This window comes from Podarcis melisellensis, assembly GCF_964234715.1.
Source record: "Podarcis melisellensis genome assembly, chromosome: 15".
Lineage (NCBI taxonomy): Eukaryota > Metazoa > Chordata > Lepidosauria > Squamata > Lacertidae > Podarcis > Podarcis melisellensis.
Window position 1 is genome coordinate 27,902,073 of NC_138532.1, and position 22,058 is coordinate 27,924,130.

Consider the following 22,058-nt stretch of genomic DNA (forward strand, 5'->3'; position numbering starts at 1 on the left):
ACAAGAAAAGCTTTAAAAATGGAAAATGAGCTAGATGCCTGGGGGTGGGGAAGGAAAGGATTTTTAAGGAGGTCGATCAAATGTATTCAACATGAGATTCAAATAGACTGTCAAATTTAAGTGGAAATCTCACAATTTCAATGTGATGTGGAAGTGAAGCCGTTGAGTTGCCATCTGTTTTCTTAAATGTTTATTAACTGTTCTTTCCCCTCTTTTTATATTACCCACATATTTTTCCTCTTTTCAAACACAATGAAAAAGTGAATTGCAAATTTGTCTCAAATTTATTCTGCCTTTCCTGTGTGGCTCTTTAGCATTAGTATGTGTGTGCTGAGAAACCTGGCAACCATTTTGATAATTACCAGGAGTGCAAAAGAAAGCGTCCTATAAGGCAGACCTGTACAATTTCTCACCCACCAAGCCAAACACATCTTACCTGTTACGGATGGTGGATTAACATTAGCGTGATACTGTCCCCCCCCCCACCCCCAGTTTACCTAGAATTGCAGTGACAGCGGGCTTGTCAAGTACACAGTACATTGCAGCTGAAGTTGGCTTGTTTAACAACTAAACTGTTTAGGTGCCAGGTGAAAGCAGACTTCTTTACCCAGAGTTTCAGCCATTAAATAATGATTGCCTGTTAAATGTGTGTGTGTGGGGGGGGACTGTTGTTTTGATTATTTTATTATTATGCTGTTATTGTTTTGTGTAAATTATGATCTTTATGTTGTATATCACCTTGGAATCTTTGAATTAAGGGTGATAAATAAAATGAATTAATAATAGTAACCGCCATCATCATCATCCTTGTTTGTTGTCATCATACATTGCACTAAGCTGAGATTCTTGGAAACTGAAACTCTGCAGAAGTCTTATTCTGAACCATGTCGGAGGAGATGGGAAGAAGAATTCATGAGCCACTCTGTCTCATTGAGGTTTGCCCATACAGGGCCAAACCATGGTTTAATGATGCAAACCAGGCCATTGGAGTTGTCTTGTACATTCCAGGGCTTCTAAAGTAAAATCATTTCTCGCCCTTCCACTGATGATGCCATTTAAATTCTGTCTTTAGCTGCATCATTACTTCCAAGTGAAAGAATAATATTAATGTTCTGTGACAAGCTTATTTGCATGAGATGCTAAGCCAAACCATGTGCACATATGGGAACTCTGGGAGTGGCTCATGTGTGCTTATATCCTCCCTGGTCCTTTTTGGCAATCATGTTAAGCTAAGCCATGCTTCAGTTTAGCATGTTGTTTGAACCGGGACTTGTAGTTAATCTCTCTTGTTGCTAGCCACAAGTTTTAGCCAAGAACAACCCTTGGCTGCAGCTCGTGGTTAGTCAGAAAGGAGTTTAACCATGAGTCCCGATTCACACAACTCAAGTTTGTTTTTTGTTTATTATTATTTATTTATTAGATTTATATACTGCCCTTCATCACAAGATCTCAGAGTGGTTCACAAAGCAAATAGTTAAAACAACAAAACAATACTCCCCCCTCCAACAAGTTTAGTTTGTGTGGCATAGTTGGCAAAAAGGAACAGGGAGGGGATAAGCAGCTGCAAACTCTCAGGGAGCTGGCGAGGTCTCACTAAGCGAAGGTTTGACTAAGCGTGTCATGTGAACCAGGCCAGTGAATGCAATTTTCTAGCTATAGTTCCTTTTTGGCATTTTCCCGTCTTCTAGTTTCCTTAAATAGTTTTTCTTACATAAAATGAAATGTTGTTTAGTGCTGAGAAAAATATAGTACACAGTTAATGGGTATGTGGTTTGTGGTATCTCCCAAAGAGCAAATGTAAGAAATTTAATAAAAGAGATGAGTCGGATAAACATTAATAAATATAAAGCACCAGCTGAAGTCATTGGAGCTTTTAAATGTGTTATTAAGTACACGCTTTTTTCTGAATCACATTTTTAAAGTCAAATCACTGGCACTTGCAGCTTGCCAACAACAAAGATGCTTTCAAGGCCCATTAAATATTGAAAAGTTCACTCTGTGCTATCACAGTAGAATAGTCTCAACGATGTTCAGTGCATCTCAATTGTCAGGTTAACTTTTTGAGACTGAATTTATTCCAGGTTGGTGGTGGGATCCATCAAGTGTGTCCATACTTTATATATCACTTTGTAATGTGTAATTTGCAAACTTTATCTTTGGTGGGTTTCCTAATCTGGCTATGTTAGAGTTTGTAGATGTGAAACTAGGTGTGTGTGGAATAAAAGATTCACATCTTTAAAGAAGTCAATATTAGATGTGGAAGTCGAACCTCAGTGCATGATTGCAGACTCCTTTAAGGTGGAATGGTTTTCAAACCAATACTGAATCTAGGTTTAGTTCAGCCTTGTATTTAAGCACTAGCCTGGTAGCCACAGGGAGTTAGGAATTCAGTGTAGGCAAAAGAGTGGGCTGGTGAGGGAGGAATGGGACCCTCTGTTCCTCCTCTGCACTCGACATAGAAATCAAGCAGGCTGCTAGAGGAGGCAAGCCCTATTCTGTGTCCAGCATAAAAATGCAGCTCCTCCTCATTCCTCTGCCAGCCCTCTTTTTCTTTTTTCAGACTAGTAATCTCCTCCCGCCCACCCCCTGGTTATTTTCAAGACTGCTTTTGCTCCATTTTTAAATCTGACTAAACACGTTCTCATATTTAGAACTGGCAGTTAGGCTTAGGCGTTGTCTTCAGCAAGACCGAAGTGGCGTAACTTACATAGGCTTCGAGGCGAGAGTTAGCTGATGTTCAAATACAGCCTTGGCATCCTATGCATTTTGAAAAAGTGCCATTTTTAAACAGTGTATAGAATAAAATATTACTTTTGAGATGACACATAGACATTCAGGTGTTGTCTCTAGAAATAGCAACATTGAATGACTGAATTGTCATAACTTTTAGCAGTTGTTGCCTTTCCATCAAGTGACTGTGATAAACAGTTTCCTTTGAATTTATTTTCTCAGATTCTCTGGTCCATGATTTATTCTGAATGGTTTACCTTTCAGAGTAAGACTACACACCTCAGAGATATTGACATTGTCATAGTAACTAGAACTGCAGTCCTGGCTGATAATTAGGATTTGTGGTGAATCATGTCTTATACGTAGGTGTTTCTGGAAACTGGATTGCTTCAGTCAGCTCACTCTTTTAAAATAATCTGAAATAGAATTTTTGATTTACTTCTCTTCACAGCTAAAGGTGTTGAAAACTTGAAAATATGTTTTTCTGTGTGAGAGTAATAACCACTATAACGATTATCCTGTGTAAAATCTTGTAAAATCCAGAATCTAAAAAATTGAAATGGAATTATTATTCTTAATTGTAGAGATTATGTACTCAATATCTAAATTTATCTATTAAGTGTAGTGCAGAATGCTAACTAGTGGTTTACTTTAAAATCTTACATAACTACCTTTCTTTGCTTACTGTGGTTATTGAGTCTTTTTTTCATAATTCTAAAGAAATGTTTATATATTGTTTCCGTATCAGTGGGGTTCAGAAATATTCAATCCCTACGTGGTGCATTAATCTATTTCCCTTGAAAGTTAGATAGTGACTATAATCTCGGGAGATTAGACAGCAACCAGATGACCCCTGCATAATTGAGGTGACTGAGGGTAACAGATGAAGTTCCTTAGTTGGCGGTAGTGAGCTGGTAAACTCAATACTTAGACATGTCTCCTACTGGAAGTAGTGTGGGAGTTTGGAATCACTAACAGGGTTTTGGGGTATAAAATTGTATGTCATCAATGATGTTTAGATTCCATTCAACCAGAAAGAAATTGGTGGTGGTGTTCTCAGAGCAAGATGAAAGCATCACACTGCATTATAAGTATTGTGTGTGTGTGTGTGTGTGCTTAGGAACTGAATTTTATATGAAACACTTTGTACTAAAGAAAATCTTTCTCCTTAGGAGCTATGCAGGTATAGAACATAAAACTGCAGCCATGTTGAGTTATTTTTCCCCACACTGATGAAGCTTAATACATCTTTTGGGTGTGTTACAACTTAAACATGCAATATATTTTTATACTGCTCTTCAATCTTGAAGGGTTCTCAGAGCAATTCAACTCACAAATTATGTAGAAAGAATGAGCAATAATTAAAAAAATTCCTAAAACTTTTGGTGGAGGAATCCGTTGGAATCAGTGGAAAACAGTGATGAAAGAAATCCTGTTCTCAGCCCATCTGACTGTTGTTGTTGTCTCACCTGTATTGCCACAGTAACATACTGCTTTTCTGGATAACCTGTTATGATAGCATGTGGCTGTTGGTCAAGGGAGCATATTTGTCAGTAACAGGGAAGGACTTTTTCAGCCTCCCCCCCCCCTTTTAAAATATGTAGAAGTTAGTCATGTTTTCATTTCCTACCAGCTTTCTCCTTTATCTGGTCATCTACTGTCTTTGTCTAAATATACACTATCACCAGTTTTTTCTTGTATGTGTTATATCAGTTTTGAAATAGGTTAACATTTCAGAAGAGCAGGATTTTTTCTTGTTTTTGTTTTGTTTTTAGCATGGGTTTCCAAGTACACAGTTATACATTAAGACTAGAACAGACCCTCCAGGTGTCCCGATATTCCAGGGACAGTCCCAGATTTACAGAAGCTGTCCTGGTTTCTGATTTGTTCCTGGAATGTCCCACTTTTCCTTAGCACATCCCTATTTTCATCGGAGAAATGTTGGAGGGTGTGAAGTTATGTGACCCCCAAGCCAAGGAATACAAGACATCTGAAGGCAGCCTTGTATAGGGAAGTTTTAAAATTTTTAATGTTTATATATATATATTGGAAGCTGCTCAGAGTGGCTGGGGCAACTCAGTCAGATGGGGTATAATAATAACAACAACAAAAGCAACAACAACAACAACAGCAGCAACAACAACAACAATAATATAGGATGTCCCTGTTTTCATTGCAGAAATGTTGGAAGGTATGCTATAAATGTGTTGAAGACCAAATAATTTGTTAAGCACTGCATCAAGCATGCATTTTTGGAAGAGTGTTTTTGAGGTGGACTATTGTCTTGTCTGATTCCAAAGTTGGCACTTTTTCCAGTAATGGCAAGTGTTTGAGAAAAGGGAAAATAAAGACTCCACAACTTTTTAAAAATGTGTGATGTGTGTGGTAATGAATATCTATGTACCAGTTACTCAGTATGTTCTACTTTTGACTGTTATTGATATAATTCCAAATGTTGCAGAGTTAGATGGTGCTTTGTAAAAAGGCTTTATCCCCACCATCCTTGCTAGATTTGGAGTTCATTGAAATGATACTTATTGAGCCTCAATACAATCCATAGGGTTGTTGTGAAAAGTGCAAGCTTTTAAATGTGTCTGTGTTTGATCATAATTCATAATTAAAACCATGCTTAACATTTTGCATAATAGTTCTCATGCAGCTGCTAGATTTATCTAGCAGGATTTTTGAAGGATAGCCCACAAACTCAAGGTGGTTGCATTTTGGCTCAGTCTAATAAAAAATATCAATAGCTTAAAGCCACATCTCCACATTCAGATACCACAGAGAAACTATATATGAAGCGGAAGACACTCTGCAAATTTACCACATATTTAAGAATGAAGGATATCTGCTGTAGTTCCTACAGAATACAGTACATAAGACCTTAGCTATACTACCACTATACAGTGGTACCTCGGGTTACCGATGCTTCAGGTTACAGATGCTTCAGGTTACATACTCCGCTAACCCAGAAATAGTACCTCAGGTTAAGAACTTTGCTTCAGGATGAGAACAGAAATCGTGCTCCAGCGGTGCAGCGGCAGCGGGAGGCCCCATTAGCTAAAGTGGTACCTCAGGTTAAGAACAGTTTCAGGTTAAGAATGGACCTCTGGAACGAATTAAATTCTAAACCCGAGGTATCACTGTACTGCCACTATTAAACATGTTAGAACCAGCAGCTTATCAGCTGTTTTTGTAATTTAATACCTGTTGAGAAGGCTCAGAATCAGTATTAGAACCAGTATGGGTGAGTCTTAGATTAATGAACTCTTACCTTCACAATTGTTTCCTATTAAACCAACCATTTTGTTTGTGTGACTGTTAGCAGCTTTCATTGATACAAGGTAGGCTTTGCCATGCTGGAAGTTTCACCTTGAGTGTCAAATAGCAATTATTTAATGACTGCTTCTGGCTTTGAAAGAATACATTTTGTCTGTTTTATTCTTCCCTGTGTTGGAGTTGCATAGTTGGAATAAACAAAGTGCTTCCCCATCCACCCCACACTTTTTACTTTCCTTTGAAATGTAATTTGCTATTCAGAGATCAATTCTAACAGTGTGGACATGATTGTCATACAGATGAGTTGCTATAGAACCATGAAAGGAGTTGGTAGGAGAGAAGGATTGTTTGTACTTGCTTCTCTATGGAGACTGGTTTGTTTGGAGCAGACTTCCGGTTCCTATACAACTGCTTGTAAGGAAAGGAGTACAGTTTCTGCCTGACAGAGGTCGCGTCCAGGCTGGCTCTTTCTGGCAAAATAGCAATGATTGCATACCAAATTCAGTTGGGATAATTAGTAGATTTGATGCACTTGTGTAAAAAACCCACTTACAAAAACAAGAACATCCAGAATTTTGCGGCATGTGATGGAAAGAATACTGAAAAGTGTAGGATAACAATTGCTTCATGCAATGTTGTATAACTTCCATGCAAAGAAATATGACTGAGTGTTCAATAAACATCATATAAGTACCCCACCAACTTTGTGTAAATAAACTACGGTGGATGCTCCATAAACAAGTCATCTAGAAGCAACCAGAATGAGTCTGGCTGAAGCACAATTTGACACTTGAGACACTTTGTTTGTTTGGGAATGCGAGGTTGGGGTGGCAGAGGAAGGACAATGGCTGCTTACCATCTCTCGCAATCAAAATACATTAACTGGCACTGCCTTGATTGCTGCCTGAGTATACCATCACATGTTTTGTAGCATAACTTCATGAATAGCCTCTGTAGATACAGTCTACAGGGCTACATGGTGAACTATATTTCTACATGAGGTTTTCTAGGCCACCCCCTGTTTTCAAGAAATAGGACAAACTGCTCCTGAAGCTTTTACAGGCGGCCTTTAGTTTAGTTTAGTATGAGGGGGAACCCCTCCCCCCCCTAAGCATGAGACAATGTAAGCCTTTTTCTTTTGTCTAGGAACTCTCTCAGTTGTGGTCTTAAGCTGGAAAATGAGTCTAAAAACATGTGTTTGACAACTTTCCCCCTAACTACAAAAGCAAAAAACAAACAAAAGCCCTACTTTATTGTTAATGGTTTGACCATTTTTCTTTGCAAAAATAACAAAGTAATGCAATTAACCACACTTCTCCATTCAGCTCCCCCTCCCTAGTCTCTCTTCCCCATCCCTGGCAATTCCCATACATCCTAACCTACCAACTTTTAAGACTAAAATTCACCTTCAGATTCCTAACCAGGCCCGTGCAGAGCTTATCTTATGCCTGGGGCAGGAGTCTCATTCTTGGCATGATAGCGTAAGTCTGGCAGGACCGTAGCGCCCCCCCCCTTAACCCTCTGAAGTCCAGGGCAAGTATACCCAACTGCCCTCCCCCTATAGGCCTGCTCCTAATAATATGGAAAAGGCTCATACTGTTCAGGAATGTTCCTGACCCTCCTGTGAGGCTTTGTGAGGACAGTAGGAGCCTAAAGAGAGGGCAGGATAAATCCTTACATAAGTGGTCTTCCAGCTATATGGGCATTTAAAAATAAGAATCAAAAGTAAAAGGGATTCCATTTTATCAGTGCACTGCATCAAAAGCTTTCTCAAAGCAAGTCATATATGCCTATTAAATGGTATATTTTGTCCAAATGTAGTTGTCCGTATGTATTCCAACCTTGCATCCTGCTGTCTTCAAGAAGGGAGTAATATGGAAGCCCGATTTGCTGTATATCTTCTCATTGTTTTAAATTAAACATCATAAAACATATTTAAGCATTTGTGTTGGCTTTGAATCAGCCAGTTTGCCTTTCTCAATGAGTGAGTTCATGTATTAAATTGGAATCTGTACAAATTACTGTTAATTATAATCAAGGCAAGGCGAAGCCTAAACTAGGTCACATGTCTTATCAAATAAAACATACTGAGACAATATTTTATTTGCTTGGTTGGGTTTGAAAGATTATACTGAGGTGTTTCAGCTGCTGCTATTCAAAGACAGTTTTAATTTAGCTTCAAAACATATTTTCTCTTGTGAATCATAGTGAGTCTGTACTCTTGGGATGGCAAGCTTATTTTCATCTAAAAATCAAGGTTTGTGTTGAACTGTGAAGCAACCATTCTTTGTCATAAACTTTCACCTGCCATGCCAATTTGGTCATAAGGACTGTTTTCCAAACGTCCTTGCATACTGCATTGTATCCAAGTGTGCACAAGTATTTAATGGAGTGTTTGTGACCTATGTGTTTTGTTAATAAACAGTAGCAAGCATGTCCGTTGATATATATATATAAGAAGCAGTGGTGTTTCTGTTTTTAATTGTGTTATTAAAAAACTAACACCAACTCTCTTGAAGGTGGTGCCACTCTTCTGTACAAGACCTGAGAACAGGGGATTAGCCCAGTGCTGTTAAATAGAAGAAGAAATGTGCAGAAAACCCACCATTACAGCACCATGCAAGAAAAATCAGGAGCAAGAAAAAACTGATTTGTTTTTTATCTATGTGGCAGGACATCGATTATTTGGCAACATTTCCCCTCTTAGTAATCTGTTCTCCAGGCTAAACATACAACATTTCTATATAATAATTGATTTCCAGACACCTCAACATCTTTGTTGCTCTTTTGTGCACAAGATTCACTTAGTTGATTTCCTTCATCATAACTGAGTACGGTCCATACTCTTAACAATTTGATTTTGGGGGAGCAAAATGCATGCTTGGCAATAAATCAGTGGTTGAGAACCTAGGTCTGTTCTAGATGATCTTTTGAGTATTCATTCTGATTTGTTTGTGCCAAGGTTCTATGACAACCATTTATCTATTGAGCATTTATCTTAATTAATTTTTTTGCATGGAGGTTATACAACTTTCCACCAGCTGATCATTATCCCACACTTTCTTGTGCATTTGGCCTGCCAGATGTTGCTTTACTACAGCTCCTATCACTCCTGACCACTGGCCATGCACTCAGTGGAAAAAACAGGTGGCTGAAGGGATAAGTGGGCAGGGGCTTATGCAGTGCAAAACATGCCAGAACAATATGCCCTACTGAATTGAAAAAAAGACATTTCTAGTTCAGAATCCTGTTTTTCACATCGGCCCTCCAGATGCCTCTGGGAGGTTCATGAGCAGGGCATGAAGGCTTCAGCTCTCATCTGCTGTTGTTCCTAGCAGCTGGTACCCAGAGGCATGTTGCATCTGATCCTAGAGGTTGCACATAGGCATTATGATTAGTAGCTGTTGATGGCCTTATTCTACATGAATTTCTCAAATTTCCTTTAATGCCATCTAAGTTTGTGGCCAACACCACATCTTGTGGCAGTGAATTCCTTTGTTTTGGTATGTGTTGTGCATTCCTGCATCTCCTGCTATTTAGCTTCACATCTTCCACTACCACACAGGATCTGTTTAATACTGAGCCAATTTTGCAAAGTGACCCAGCTCTACTGTCAACGTACTAGTTTATACTTTATAACTAAAGAAGTTGCTGTTGACAATGTTAATTCATTTTCACTACTTCCTTGGTTGTAGATTTCTGCACCCTTGGTCTCAGAAAACACGGAGCATTTCTGTGTTTATTAAACAAATAAATTAGCCAAATAACAAGTTTGTTTTTGCCACAAAAAGCAATTGTAGAACTAGAAGAGCACTGTGTTGGGCTAGGTCAGGCACATTGTATTGATTTCATGAAGAATTAAAAAACTGCCTGGTTTATACCAATAGCATATTTTATGCAGTGGTAACAGCAACCATATAGAGCCACATGAGAACCAGTAAATTAGCTGTAGGGAACTGCTTTTCTTATTTATTGTTACAATATGTAAGGGTGTTAGAGTGAATAAAACTAATTACTGTTTTCTGTTTATTCGGTAACTCATTTGAAGAATCTAGCTTTCTATATTCTGTGTATAGCTGCAGTTTCAAAGGATTGCCATGCATTTGTAGAAAGAAGGAAACTACCTCAGAATGAAGTTCGTTGTGTATCATTTTAAACATGTCAACCCTAGTCCCTTAGGAATGAGTACAAAATCTAAAATACAATGTTTATGTTACTTGTTCAAGCTAACAGCAGTTACATTGGATTATCACCTGGATTGTATGTAGTAAAGAAAGAAAGATAAAAATGTGTATTAAAATAAAAGAATGGTGAGAGAGGCTATTGAAATTACTGGCCCCAGTTTGTGTATGAACATTTCCTGAAAATGTGCAGCTTATTTATATATGGCACTCTTCTAGAGCATGAAAGGTCAGGATGCATTTTTTGTTTCCTTTCACATATTTCATTCTCATTTGGGCATGTGAAACAGACTAGTATGTGCACATATGCACTGGGGGACATTGCAGCCAGTCATTTAGATCCTTAGCTGATAGATAGGGCTAGAACCTGCAGTCCCAGTGCAAATGAATGTGAGGTCTTCTAGTCTTGGCTGCCTTTCAGTGATATTTTATCCATTAGTTAAGTGAGGTTCCTGCTTTACATGTAGAAGCTCCCAGTTTCAATCCCCATCCTCTCCAGGTGGAGTTGAGAGTTTCCACTGTCTGAAACCCTGGATAGCCACTGCCATTCAGTGTTGACTATCACCAGCAAGATGTGATTGTTGCCAACTAGGGATGAGTTTTAAAAGGCAACAGACGAATGCATAAGGCTGCCAATGGCTACTAGTTATGGTGGTTTTATGCTTCCTCCAGGATACCGAAGGACCACTTTCATTGGGTGTAATATGTCCAGATAGTTTGGTGATCTGGAACACAAGCGACAAGTAGGAAAGCAAAAAGTACTGTTCACTTAGAATTAAAAAATGTGGCTATGCTAAATTTAGTATGTTGTCAGGTTTCTGTGCATGTGTGCTCTTAGGATTTTACTGTTCTTCCTGAAAAACCACAGGCCTCCGTTTTGTAGGTTTCATTTGGGAAGATTTCTAGCTAGGTATGAGATCTGATTTCTTCAGCCTAGCTATCATAATCTCATTATCCAAATCACTACTTTTAATAATACATTTCTTGTAGCAATAAATTTAGCCCTGTCCCATGGTGTGCTGACATGTTCAGCATCTCATTAGTCACACAGCATATGATTCAATATACTTCCCCCCCTCTCTCTCACACACACATTCATTCAGCATGCGATGACAGCTTTCCTGTTAATTTTTGTTTCCAGAATATTTATGTATGCTGGGCTCTAAATGTGTGTACAATGTGAGAATTTCTGTGTGTGAAAAAATCAGAATTTGACATAAGGTATTCCAGGGCGTAGCAATCTGTACCATCCAGCTGAGTGAAACTGTGAGCAGAAGAATCTCCAAATATGGGATTTAAGTCATACCTATGGAGTATAAGGTTGCATGTTGAAGTCTTCAATAAGGCAGACATTGAGTTGAAATGATAAAGGGGCTTGAATCTTGTGCTGTATTGGTTGTTGGAGCCTTGATCTCTCTCATTGTGACATGGTATGACGCCCCCACATCCTTCTGTCCCATAACCATCAAATACCTGGGGGCTACTTTGGGGAGAAGGGTGGTTTGTAGATTGAAGTGATTGTGGAGGTGATGATGATGATAATAATAATAATAATAATAATAATAATAATAATAATAATAATAGTCTCCTCCCCCATTTCATTCTCATAACCACCCCATGTGGTAAGTTTGACTGAGAGATAGTGACAGTCCTGAGGTCACTCAGTAAGTTTCTTGAAATTGGTTCTCTCCAGTCCTAGCATAGCACTTGAACTCAGGGATGGGGAACCTGTCACCCTCCAGATGTTTCCTGGACTACAGCTGCCATCATCCCTGACAGTTGGCCAGAGAAATGACAGGAAAAGTGAACAGAGGAGTCAACGTGCCACTGGGCCTAGTCTTTTATACCTGAAGTAAAATGTCATTTTTTTTATTTATAAAAATACGAAGTTGAAAACATTATATTTGGCAATGGTATTTAAGCTTCTGCTGTTTTGTTCCCTCTGCGACGGAAGGTTACATGCAAACATGAATGCCAGCATTTGCTGCTTGAAAGGGCAAAGGCTGTGGCATTGGAAGAACCTGAAGTAAGCAGGCTGTGCCTCCTTGAAGGCATGACGGATGGACGGATGGGCACGCACAGCAAAAGTCATTGTTCAGTGTATTTTGTTTGAAGAACAGCCAAATCCGGAAATAGTCATCTAGTCAATGTCAGCTTCACAATTGGTTTCCACATATGTAGGAAAAGTGTGAGAGCAGAATGCCAGAAAATCTGTCTATTTCTCCAACCACCTCATAGTGGGTGAAAAACAGAAAGCTTATAGTTTAAATAAGATGCCAGCTTCAGATTGTGCATTGTAATGGAGTTTTTGGAGATTTTCTGCTTGGTTGGAATATGTGTTAGTTGGGCCAGCCCTAAAATGTCTTACATGAGGCAAATTTTATATTGCAAAATCTTCAGTAATTTCTACCTTTCTGAGAGCCTTTTTATTAAATAAAAATATCATCTGGTCTTTGAAGGAAATACTTAATTTTTTAATATTTTCAGTTCCTAAACACCACAAACAAAATGTTTGACCAATGTTCCCTTAATTAGCAGCAGCTTCTACTAACACCCCTCACACCTCATGTTTGTTATGTACTTGTGTTGCTACCACTCATTTCTGTACAGGTTTGTTTCAGATGGGAATGTGCCTTAAAACTTTATCTAATTTATAGTAAACAAAGCTTCAGGTTTTTATTTTTTAACTTTGTTGATTATCCACTTTGCTTAGTGTGAGGTTCTGTCTCATTTTGATTTTGATTTCATTAATTACGTGACCTTGGGAATATTTTGCTCCCTTTGGGCCATATCTATACTTCATTTTTGCCCACCTCCAGAAGTCTTGTATTAGCAAGTAATAGATATCCATGTGGTTTTTTTTTTATAAGATTGTGCTTCACGGCATGTGCTCATACATGAGACAGTTCACTAACACAAAACAATCTACCTCATTGTGCTTCACAGTAAGCTATAGTTAATGGTTTACTGCAAATGTGCTGATCTGGGCTGTCTTACTTCTCCGCACTGCTGGTGCATGAGGGAACCAAACCATGATCCTTGCCTCTTATGTTTGAACTAGGAATTGTGGTCTGTTTTGCTAAAACCACAATGGGTAAGCAGAAAACAAATATTGGCTTCTTATTCTGCTAAGTTGTACTCTGAGTAGACCCACTGAAATGTCCATTCATTTCAGTGGGCCTGCTCTGAGTAGAATTAGCATTGGCTAACCCATGGTTTGTTTGGAGTGGAACAAAACATGATCCTTGGTTTGGATGTATCAGTATCCCCATTGATCATGGTTGGTTTCTCCATAGCACTAAAAATGAAGAAGTTAAGCAGGTCTGATTGGCTCCTGTGTGGTAAGCACAGGTTTGTTACGGAAATGCAGACTTTGTCACTGAAAATGTGGCGGCTTTTTTAAAAGGAAAGAAGTTTATTTTCCTGTGCTCTGAATTCTGTGTAAGAATTGGTACATATGGCTCCTTCGAGGAAATAATTGCCATTGAGGTCAAACACTGCAAAGCAGTAAATAACCTATGAAGGTGATTGATGACTCAGGCGTCTGATGATGACAAAAACCTTTTATTGTGAGTAATGCTGTAGGTATAATTCTTATGCTGCAAGACCAGAGAACTGGAAACATGCATCATCTGTCTTGGAAGGGAGGGGTGTTGAATATATTGCTAACACTTGCTTAGCATTTTCACTGTTTTCATTTTGGAGTTTGACTTTGAGGCTTAAACAGGGAGTTCAGGAGCAGGGGGCGGGCAGCTGAAATTGTTAAGGTGGCCACTAGTCACAGCTCAGCTACTAAACTATTCTGATAATAACTTGGGCTTGGCCTTATCCCCGAACTTGTTTCCAATGTTAGGGTTCATTCCTAGACCATATGACATCATAAAAACAATTCTATGATTCTGTATGTCTTTGAACACTGGCAATAGGGCCACTCCTAGTTTAAGAAGAACACCCAAGCCTGGAGGGTATGACTTCCACAGTAGATGGAGTCCAGAGATCTGTTGCTTTAGAAATGTGGCACTGAAATTAACCATATTAAGGCTGCAGTCATATGTAAACTTACTTGGGAGTAAAACCCTTTGCACACAAAAAAAACCCACAGTTCCCAAACTGTTCTGCTACTGCGGCTCATCCATTCAGTTGAGCCTTGTGTTTCACCACAGCTTTTTCGATATTGGCTTGGAAATCTGTGTAGGTCAGCAGTCCCTAGTCTTTTTGGCCTTGGAGATCAAAGAAGTGTTCTTGGCATCATAAAAAAGCAATTTCACAAATACTGGTGATGCTCAGAACCCTCCAGTGCATACCCACAAATAAAAAAGACATAGACAAAAAAGCAGGTCAGCTACCCAAAATGAGCAACACCCCCCACTGCCAAAAAAATGCAACCTCATTTTTGTTGGAAAAAATATATATTAAAGATTGGAAAGTGTAGGAGACCTTGACAAGTGCTAATGGGAGTGTCTGATCTACTGTGATGGCAATTGGGAACCCCAGATATAGGGACATGTATTGCTCTCAATATTTATATACTGCTGAGTTTTGTATACATGATCCCCAATCTTCCTTCCCATCTGAATTAAGGATTTTAATCTATGTGGTGATCTCAAGGGTTTGCCCAACCAGCTGAGTTTGTCTGTCTGTTAAGCAAACATGGCTGTATAACACAGAAGATGGGTGTGAAATGAGTTCTTAAACATGGTGCTATTGTTTGTGACTGTGTTGAAATCAGGTAAGAGTACATTTTTAGATTTAATGAAGTGTCAAAACACCCTTAGATCTATCCTTTTCCTGGAAAAACCACAAAAATTGGCTTATTTCTATCAGAACTTCTAATTGAGTGTTCATGCCATCATGATTTGGTGCTCTTTCGTTTTGTTACTAATCATGTATTGCTGTTTAGTCAACTAAGGCTAACATCCTGTTAAAGAATAAGTAGTATCAACGGACCCTCTGCCTTTTCCATCTCAGGGTTGTCCCTTTATAACAAAATACAGTGCAAGAGTAGTCCTGCTTTGGAACTGCAACCCTTTTATAGTTGCCATCTGTGACAAATTTTTAAAGTCTATTTCCTGCAGACATCAGTAGCAAAGCTACCTTTTATTTTAATTTTTTTGGAGAAGAATGATGATATGCCTATAATCTCTTTTGGTGATCAGGGAATTTGCTTTAGAATCCTACAGACCTGAAGAAAATCTCACTAATGCAAATAGTTTTTATTGGAAGTTCTCATCCCCCCATGTTTATTTTTAGAGTAAACCCCATGAAAGCTAAATAATTGATGCAAGTTGTACTTGGCAGTACTCAAGAGTGTTTTCCTTACTCTTCTTATGCAAGGTATTTTCATTGCTTGCAAAATGCTTTTTAGTCTTGGCACCCCAATTTCAGTGATTATGGGTGTGTTAAAAATATATTTGTAGACAAGCCCATCGTGCAGCAGCCACTATTATATTTTGGATCCATGCCCCAAATGATTAAGGAAGGCAACATTTTAAAAATATTAGTTAAAATTTCAACTGTATTAAAGATAGTACTAAAAGAAACACCTGTTCATTCCTGCCTGCCAAATACAGATGCCACAACCCCTTTCTTCTATCTTTCCCCCCTGGAAAATGATAAAGTTGGAGGAACAGATGTCCAGGAAGTCAGACAATGAGGGTACATCTCCAGGCTCAGCTCAAGGTATTTTTGTCACCCTAAGTAACACTTTGTGTTTCAACTCTTCCCCACCCCAAGTAACTTGGCATGTGCTGGACAGTGCAACAGAACAGAGTTCAAAGCCCCTCCTATTTTCTATCTTGTTACCTCTTCATACATGAGACAATTGTAACCTGTGAACCACTGCTGCCAACATTAATGCTCCCACAACCTTGAGTTATGCAAACACAAATATGGATCATTGATTATTAATATGAATCACTGATCACATTATAAACTTGCATTGAATGGGTGGGTGAAATCTGCTCTCTTCCCATATGTAACTACCATCTGAAAATATGATTGGGTGGTTAAAGGAATGTGAGAAATCCCACATTAGGCGAGCTTGTGTATCTTAATAGCTAAGCTACAAATTGGGAAGTTCCTAGTTTGAGTCTCACCTGTGTTATGAAGTCTCTTGGTAGTCTTAGACAAGAGATTCCCCCCAGCCTCAGTTAACAGAATTGCTACTAGATGATGCATATGAAGCAGTCTGAAAACTTGAAAGTAGAGTGCAAGAGTTAAATAGTATTAAGTTATTTTGAATGTGCATCTTTAACAATGGGTGAACACACTCTATGCATTCCTAGTATTTAACCATATTCTTGAGGAGATTTCACCCCTCCCATATCCAAGAATCTCCTGATGAGTCTGCTGATTCTCCAGAGAGGAGGGGCAGTGTTCTGCTCTCTACTTATTCTGCTCCAGCACCACATCAAAGAGTCAGTCAGTCAGTGTGGGGGGGGGGGGAGAGAGAGACTGAGTGTTAGAGATCGTGTGTATAGATAAGGTTGCTGCTAAGAGCAGCTGCAGACACTCAGTGCAGTTCAGCATTCATTTTCATTTAGACCTCATTTAGCTATGTATATAGTTGTATAATAGTTGTAGATAGAATAAAGAAGATATTCTACAGAGCTGCTCTCCGAGTTGTTTATACTCTGCTAGACTCTGCTGTACTCTGCTGTGCAACGACTATCTTCTTGTTGGAGTGAATCCGGTGCTCACAACTCTAAGCTGTGAGTCCACAGCACTTCGACCTGTTCCTGTGCAGAAGGTGGTCTCTGGAAGTGCTACCCAGCTCGCCTAGCCCAGTCGTGGCTGAAGTAGATGAGTCCAGTTAGTGGCACTGGCTCAAGGGCGATGATGACAATTCTAACTTATTTTAATATTGCATTTTTAAATTGCTGTAAACGTCCTGGGACCTCGTGGTGAAGGGTGGGAAAGAAATCTAATAAATGTTAGTTGTGATTCAGACAATAAAAACGATTAAGAACCACGATAAGGAGGATGCAGCCTGATGCTGTGCATGTTTGCATATAATAAGCTACACTGTGTTCAGAAGCGCCAGCCAGCATGGTTGATGGTTGGTGTTATAGGAATTGTATTCCAACAACACCCAGAGGGCCAGAGGTTCATCATCCCTGTGATGGCAGCACAAAAAACTTTGCTGGGGAGAAATGGTAACCCCTATGTAGTAATTGAGTATTACCTGCTAGTCCTAAGGACACGTAACCTCTGGCATAGGTTGTCACCTCTTGTTTGCTGGTCCCAGTTGAAGAATTGGGCAGCAACAGCTGCACTCTTTTCACTACTGCAGTTACCTCTTCTCTCTCCACCCTCTGTTTACTGCTACCAGCTCACATGCCCATCATTTGCAGCAGCTGCTGCTACTTGCTTGATGAGGTGGGACTTAATGAGGTAGTAGCTTTTGATTTCCCCCAGTGGTTGAGTTCCAAGTAGCACTTAGAGTATACACTTCCAGTATAGGGTGTAGCTGTGCATATTTGCAGCACACCACTGGCTCTGCCTCCACAAGTTTCTGTATGATTTCTAGAGAAATCAACACCAAGAGACTCTTTCAGTGTGTTGTTACTGCTGCTAAATATACTAGTAAGTTGTACCTTGGAAGCTGAACTTCTTGGCTCCCGATCAAATTGGCTCCCGAATGATCAAAACCCAGAAGTGAGTGTTCTGGTTTTTGAATGATTTTCAGAAGTTGAACGTCCACTGTGGCTTCTGATTGACTGCAGGAAGCTCCTGTAGCCAATCGGAAGCTGCGCTTTGGTTTTCAAACGGTTCTGGGAGTCGAACACACTCCGCATTCTGTTCAAAAACCAAGGTACCACTGTATATGACAGATTTCTTGAGCTGTTGTGTTTCCTAACTTCTGTTGCCTGGGCAAGGGAAAAAATCTCTTATCATTTATGATAATAATATTGGCAGTAGTCTGCTATACAGATTCTACTTGATACTGACTGGGGTGAACCAAGTATTAAAATAATGTGCTTTACAGACCCCTAACAAGGATTGTTACCTATTTCTTTTGTGTAAACATTCAGTCCACCCTTTCTTCATCTGCCACCAAGAAGAATGCTTGAATAGCATTCTGCAAGTTTTTGTTCATTGTTTGAATTTAGGATGCAGAACTAATCTTGACCTACTTTGAGGCTTCTATAAGCGTCTCCTCAAATGAAAAGTGATGAAGTTCCTTTGGGAATTTCCCAGAAATGGCTATTGAGAAGACCTAGAATTCTACATGATCTTGCATAAGAGCATCTATTACTATGCTAATATCATGGACTTGCTTTTGTTGAAATCTGTAGTCTGTTTCATCTATCCTGCAACTCATTTTGAGTGCCACTATCTAAAAATCTGGAGATCTAGTCCTCCAGGTATCTTGACCTCTCAACTGACTAAAGCAAACCATTTGATTTGGTGCTATGTCTTTTATATACTCCTGCCAACTTAGGCTGAAATGTAAATGGTCGCTATCCTGTGAAACCTAGTATTGCCTTATTTGTATTCAGTGCTAAGCCATTATGTGTGGTTAGCTAAATCATACTGTTCATGAGCTGCATGCTGGTGCATATAGCTCAGGTGCTCTTGCTTTGCTCTTCAGAGATTGTGGTTCGTTGCTTATTTCCTGATACTGGTTTGTTTGGCCATGGTCCTAGGTGCAGATGATTTGTTTGTAAGCAGTTTTAAACATGACCAAAAGCCTTTTAAAACCAGGTCCAAAATTAAGTGACAACAATGTGCCATCAGCAAAAAGTAAGATATCTTGTTGCTAAGGTTTGGGGAGTTGCTGTCTGGGACATAAAGGATATTTTCCAGATTATCTAGATACAAGATAGACAGCAAGAAGACAATAATACAGGGTACAGTTGTTGAAGCACCTGTTTATAAACTTAAAAGAAGAGTTCTGATTTGAAGATGTTGCATCAAGCATACCTGTCTCAAAGAACAACTGTAACCCAGGTGATTGAGGATAGAGTTGTCCAAGAGATTGTGCTTGCATTTGAAGGGCGTTTTCAGAATGCCAAATACACACCTGTGAAAGTAACATCTTTAGTCATAGCGTCTGGCTAGATCATACGGCAAATATTCTTTGGGAAACATATGTTGGATTAATAGTCAAAATTGATGGGCCTTTCACCTTAAATACACAATTCTATGCAAAATTACTTGTGCAAAGGCCCCATTGATTCAGTGGGAAAGCTTGTATCCTGGGGTGATTGGCAAACTTCCACGTGATTACAGCTTCTTCCTGCAATAAGTGGCTGTAAGGGAAACAGGTTTGCAGTAAACTCCTTTCTTATAAAACTAGGTAGGTATTTTCTAATATGAGAGTGTCTAGAATTAAAATATTCTGGCCTTTGGGCTCATAACATTTTTCTTGCTAGAGCTTTGTGGTCTATTCGAGCAATATTACACAACATACATAATGTTGACTGCTTAGTACATTGTGTAGCTGTGTAAAAAAGTTTCTGTCAGCCTAAAAACTGTTGTACAACATGAACAAATGGTGAAGCTCACCTGGCTGTTATACTGACCAAGATCTATGTGCTTGATGACCCTTGCCCTCCCTATAACACTTTCACAAACTTCCAAGGTGAAACTTCCAGTAGGTTGTATTTTTTTCTCCCTCATAATGGGGGTGGAACGACTCCCCTATGAAGAAAGGTTGCAGCGTTTGGGAATCCTTAGTTTAGAAAAAGAAGCAAGTGAGAGGTGATAGGATAGAAGTTTATAAAGTTATGCACGAAATACATGAAGAAAGCAAATAGTGAGAAGTTTTCCTCCCTCCATTGAAGCTGGAAGTTGGAAGTTTCAGGACAGATGAAAGAAAGTTCTTCATGCAGCACATTGTCAAACTATGGAACTCGCTTCTGCAGGAGGCGGTGATGGCCACCTTGGATGGCTTGAAAAGAGGATCAGACAAATTCATGGAGGAGAGGATTATCAATAGCTACTAGTTACGATGGCTACACTCTACCTTCACAGTTGGAGGCAGCAATGCTTCTGAATACCAGTTGCTGGAAATTGTGGGAGGCGATAGTGCTCTTGTGCTGGAATTCTGCTTGCTGGTTTCCTACATGCATCTGGTTGGCCACTGTAGACTAGAAGGGCCATTGGCCTGATCTATCAGGCTACTCTTTCATTTTCGTGGTCTTAATATTCACCATTTATTAACCATGTTAATGGGTTATAATTGTTACTACACATTTAATATTTAATATGCAGAAGTGCTATGGGAATCACAATTCCAGGCCAACTGATCATGTGAACTCCCTGCCCCTGTTGAGGGGCCTGCATTTTATTTTATTGCTTTTTAAGTTTTTACGACAATACTGTGTTTGAAATCTGTTAAACCAGTTTAAATGCCAACTAGGGCAGAAAGGCAGCGTACATATATTGTACAAACAACTATAACAGAACTTACTGAATGCTCACATCTTCATCCTTAAGAGGGGCATCTAAGATTCGTATCCTTCTATTACCACATCTTACACACATCTTTTTGTACCTTACAGTCTGTGGGCTGCAAGTTGTTTTGAAGTCCATCACCTCCTATAGCTTATGTTGATTCATCAATTAAAGCTCGCAACCCAAGTTTTATACACTGCAGCAAATTCAAAAAGTGGCATAAACACGAAGGTGTCGGAGTGCATCATAAATATTAATAGTCTTTCCAGTGCAGCGTCAAACCTTTATAGGGGAAGAGCTGAATTTCAAAGAGATTAAGTGACCTACTCAAGGTTAGGTTGCGAGCTGTGTGCAAATTCAATTCTAAATGTCTTATTCTAATTAGACACAATCTGCAGCTAGCCACAGGAAAGGTCCGCACCAGATGAATGCCTATTCCTACGGTGTCATTTTACAACACAGAAAACAAACTCTCTGTGCCTCAGCTTGGAAAGGGTTACAGTTGAAATGCCTGTAGCAGCCTGAAGAAAATGTGAACCACTGAATGAAGAAAGAATAGAAACCTGGTGTTTGCAATCTGGGTTGTTATGTTTTTTTGTTCTCTGATAGAATTATTACCAGAAATTGTTTGAGGAGGTTCTGTTAATTGCTAGCATTTTTGAACCTAACAGAGGGGGAAAGCAGCCTGTCTGTTGTATTATTGGGCAGGTGGGGGGAAGAAAAGAAGCAACTTTTGGTCCTTAGCCCTTTCCTCCTTGGATTCTTGTGCCTTTGCCTCCTCTCTCTGCTTCTGCAGTCTGTGCTTGTGTGTGCAACATGGAGGGAGGGATTGGAGCAGCTGCCGCTGCTGCTGCTTTTACCAATATCTATTCAGCAGCTTCTACTGCAGGGGCGATAAGGACTGAAGGCAATCTTGATGAATCCAAAAGGTCAGTACTATCAATAAATCACCCAGAGAAAGGGCTTTTTGAGGGATGTTTAAATTCACGTCTCATTTCAAACAAACAAACAAACATCAGATATGCTAACTGTTTCTAAGGAAAAATGTTTGTTCCATGTTTTATTTAAGCCAATAATTCGGTAATAAACTACAAACCACAATATTAATAATCATGTAATTATTTCATAAATGCAGATTCCTTTTGATACATATAGGAGGAAGTTATTGGGATGGAACAAAACAATTGTCCTTCAGACACCTTTATTTAATTACAGTATATAGTCATATTAAAAAGTAGGCATAGTATAATCATGGCTTTCTGTCCTCCCCCCATTTTAATTTTTGTGGTGATGTTTAACTATTTGTTGTCTGTTTAGAGTAATACTGCAATGTTATGTCTAAAATACACATAATATGACACACAGAATTTTGCTAAATTGGATTAAATACAATTCTTATGAGCTGAATTACAAGGAATTGTTCAGTGTTTGCATCTGCAATATATATATATGTATATATATAGACTG

At 39.1% G+C, this 22,058-nt stretch overlaps 1 protein-coding gene and 1 long non-coding RNA gene across 9 annotated transcripts in view; one reads left to right on the forward strand and one right to left on the reverse strand.

The window, feature by feature from the left end:
• Nucleotides 1-22,058, forward strand: part of ARHGAP32 (Rho GTPase activating protein 32) — a 205,491-nt gene that overhangs the window by 42,538 nt on the left and 140,895 nt on the right. The window contains exon 1 of one of the 8 annotated variants that reach the window (XM_081889725.1): nt 21,306-21,520. The exons of 6 other annotated variants lie outside the window; for them this stretch is intronic. In XM_081889725.1, coding sequence (XP_081745851.1) covers nt 21,408-21,520 — 113 coding nt within the window. In that variant the 5' untranslated portion in view covers nt 21,306-21,407. Of the gene's footprint in view, nt 1-21,305; nt 21,521-22,058 lie in introns of those variants that run through there. One more of the 8 variants, XM_081889727.1, reaches the window with a different exon arrangement.
• On the reverse strand, nt 13,700-19,210 carry LOC309357741. Its single transcript, XR_014163218.1, has 3 exons — nt 19,116-19,210; nt 16,286-16,384; nt 13,700-14,481 (listed from the first exon to the last, which is right to left on the reverse strand). It is a non-coding gene; the product is annotated as an uncharacterized lncRNA (long non-coding RNA).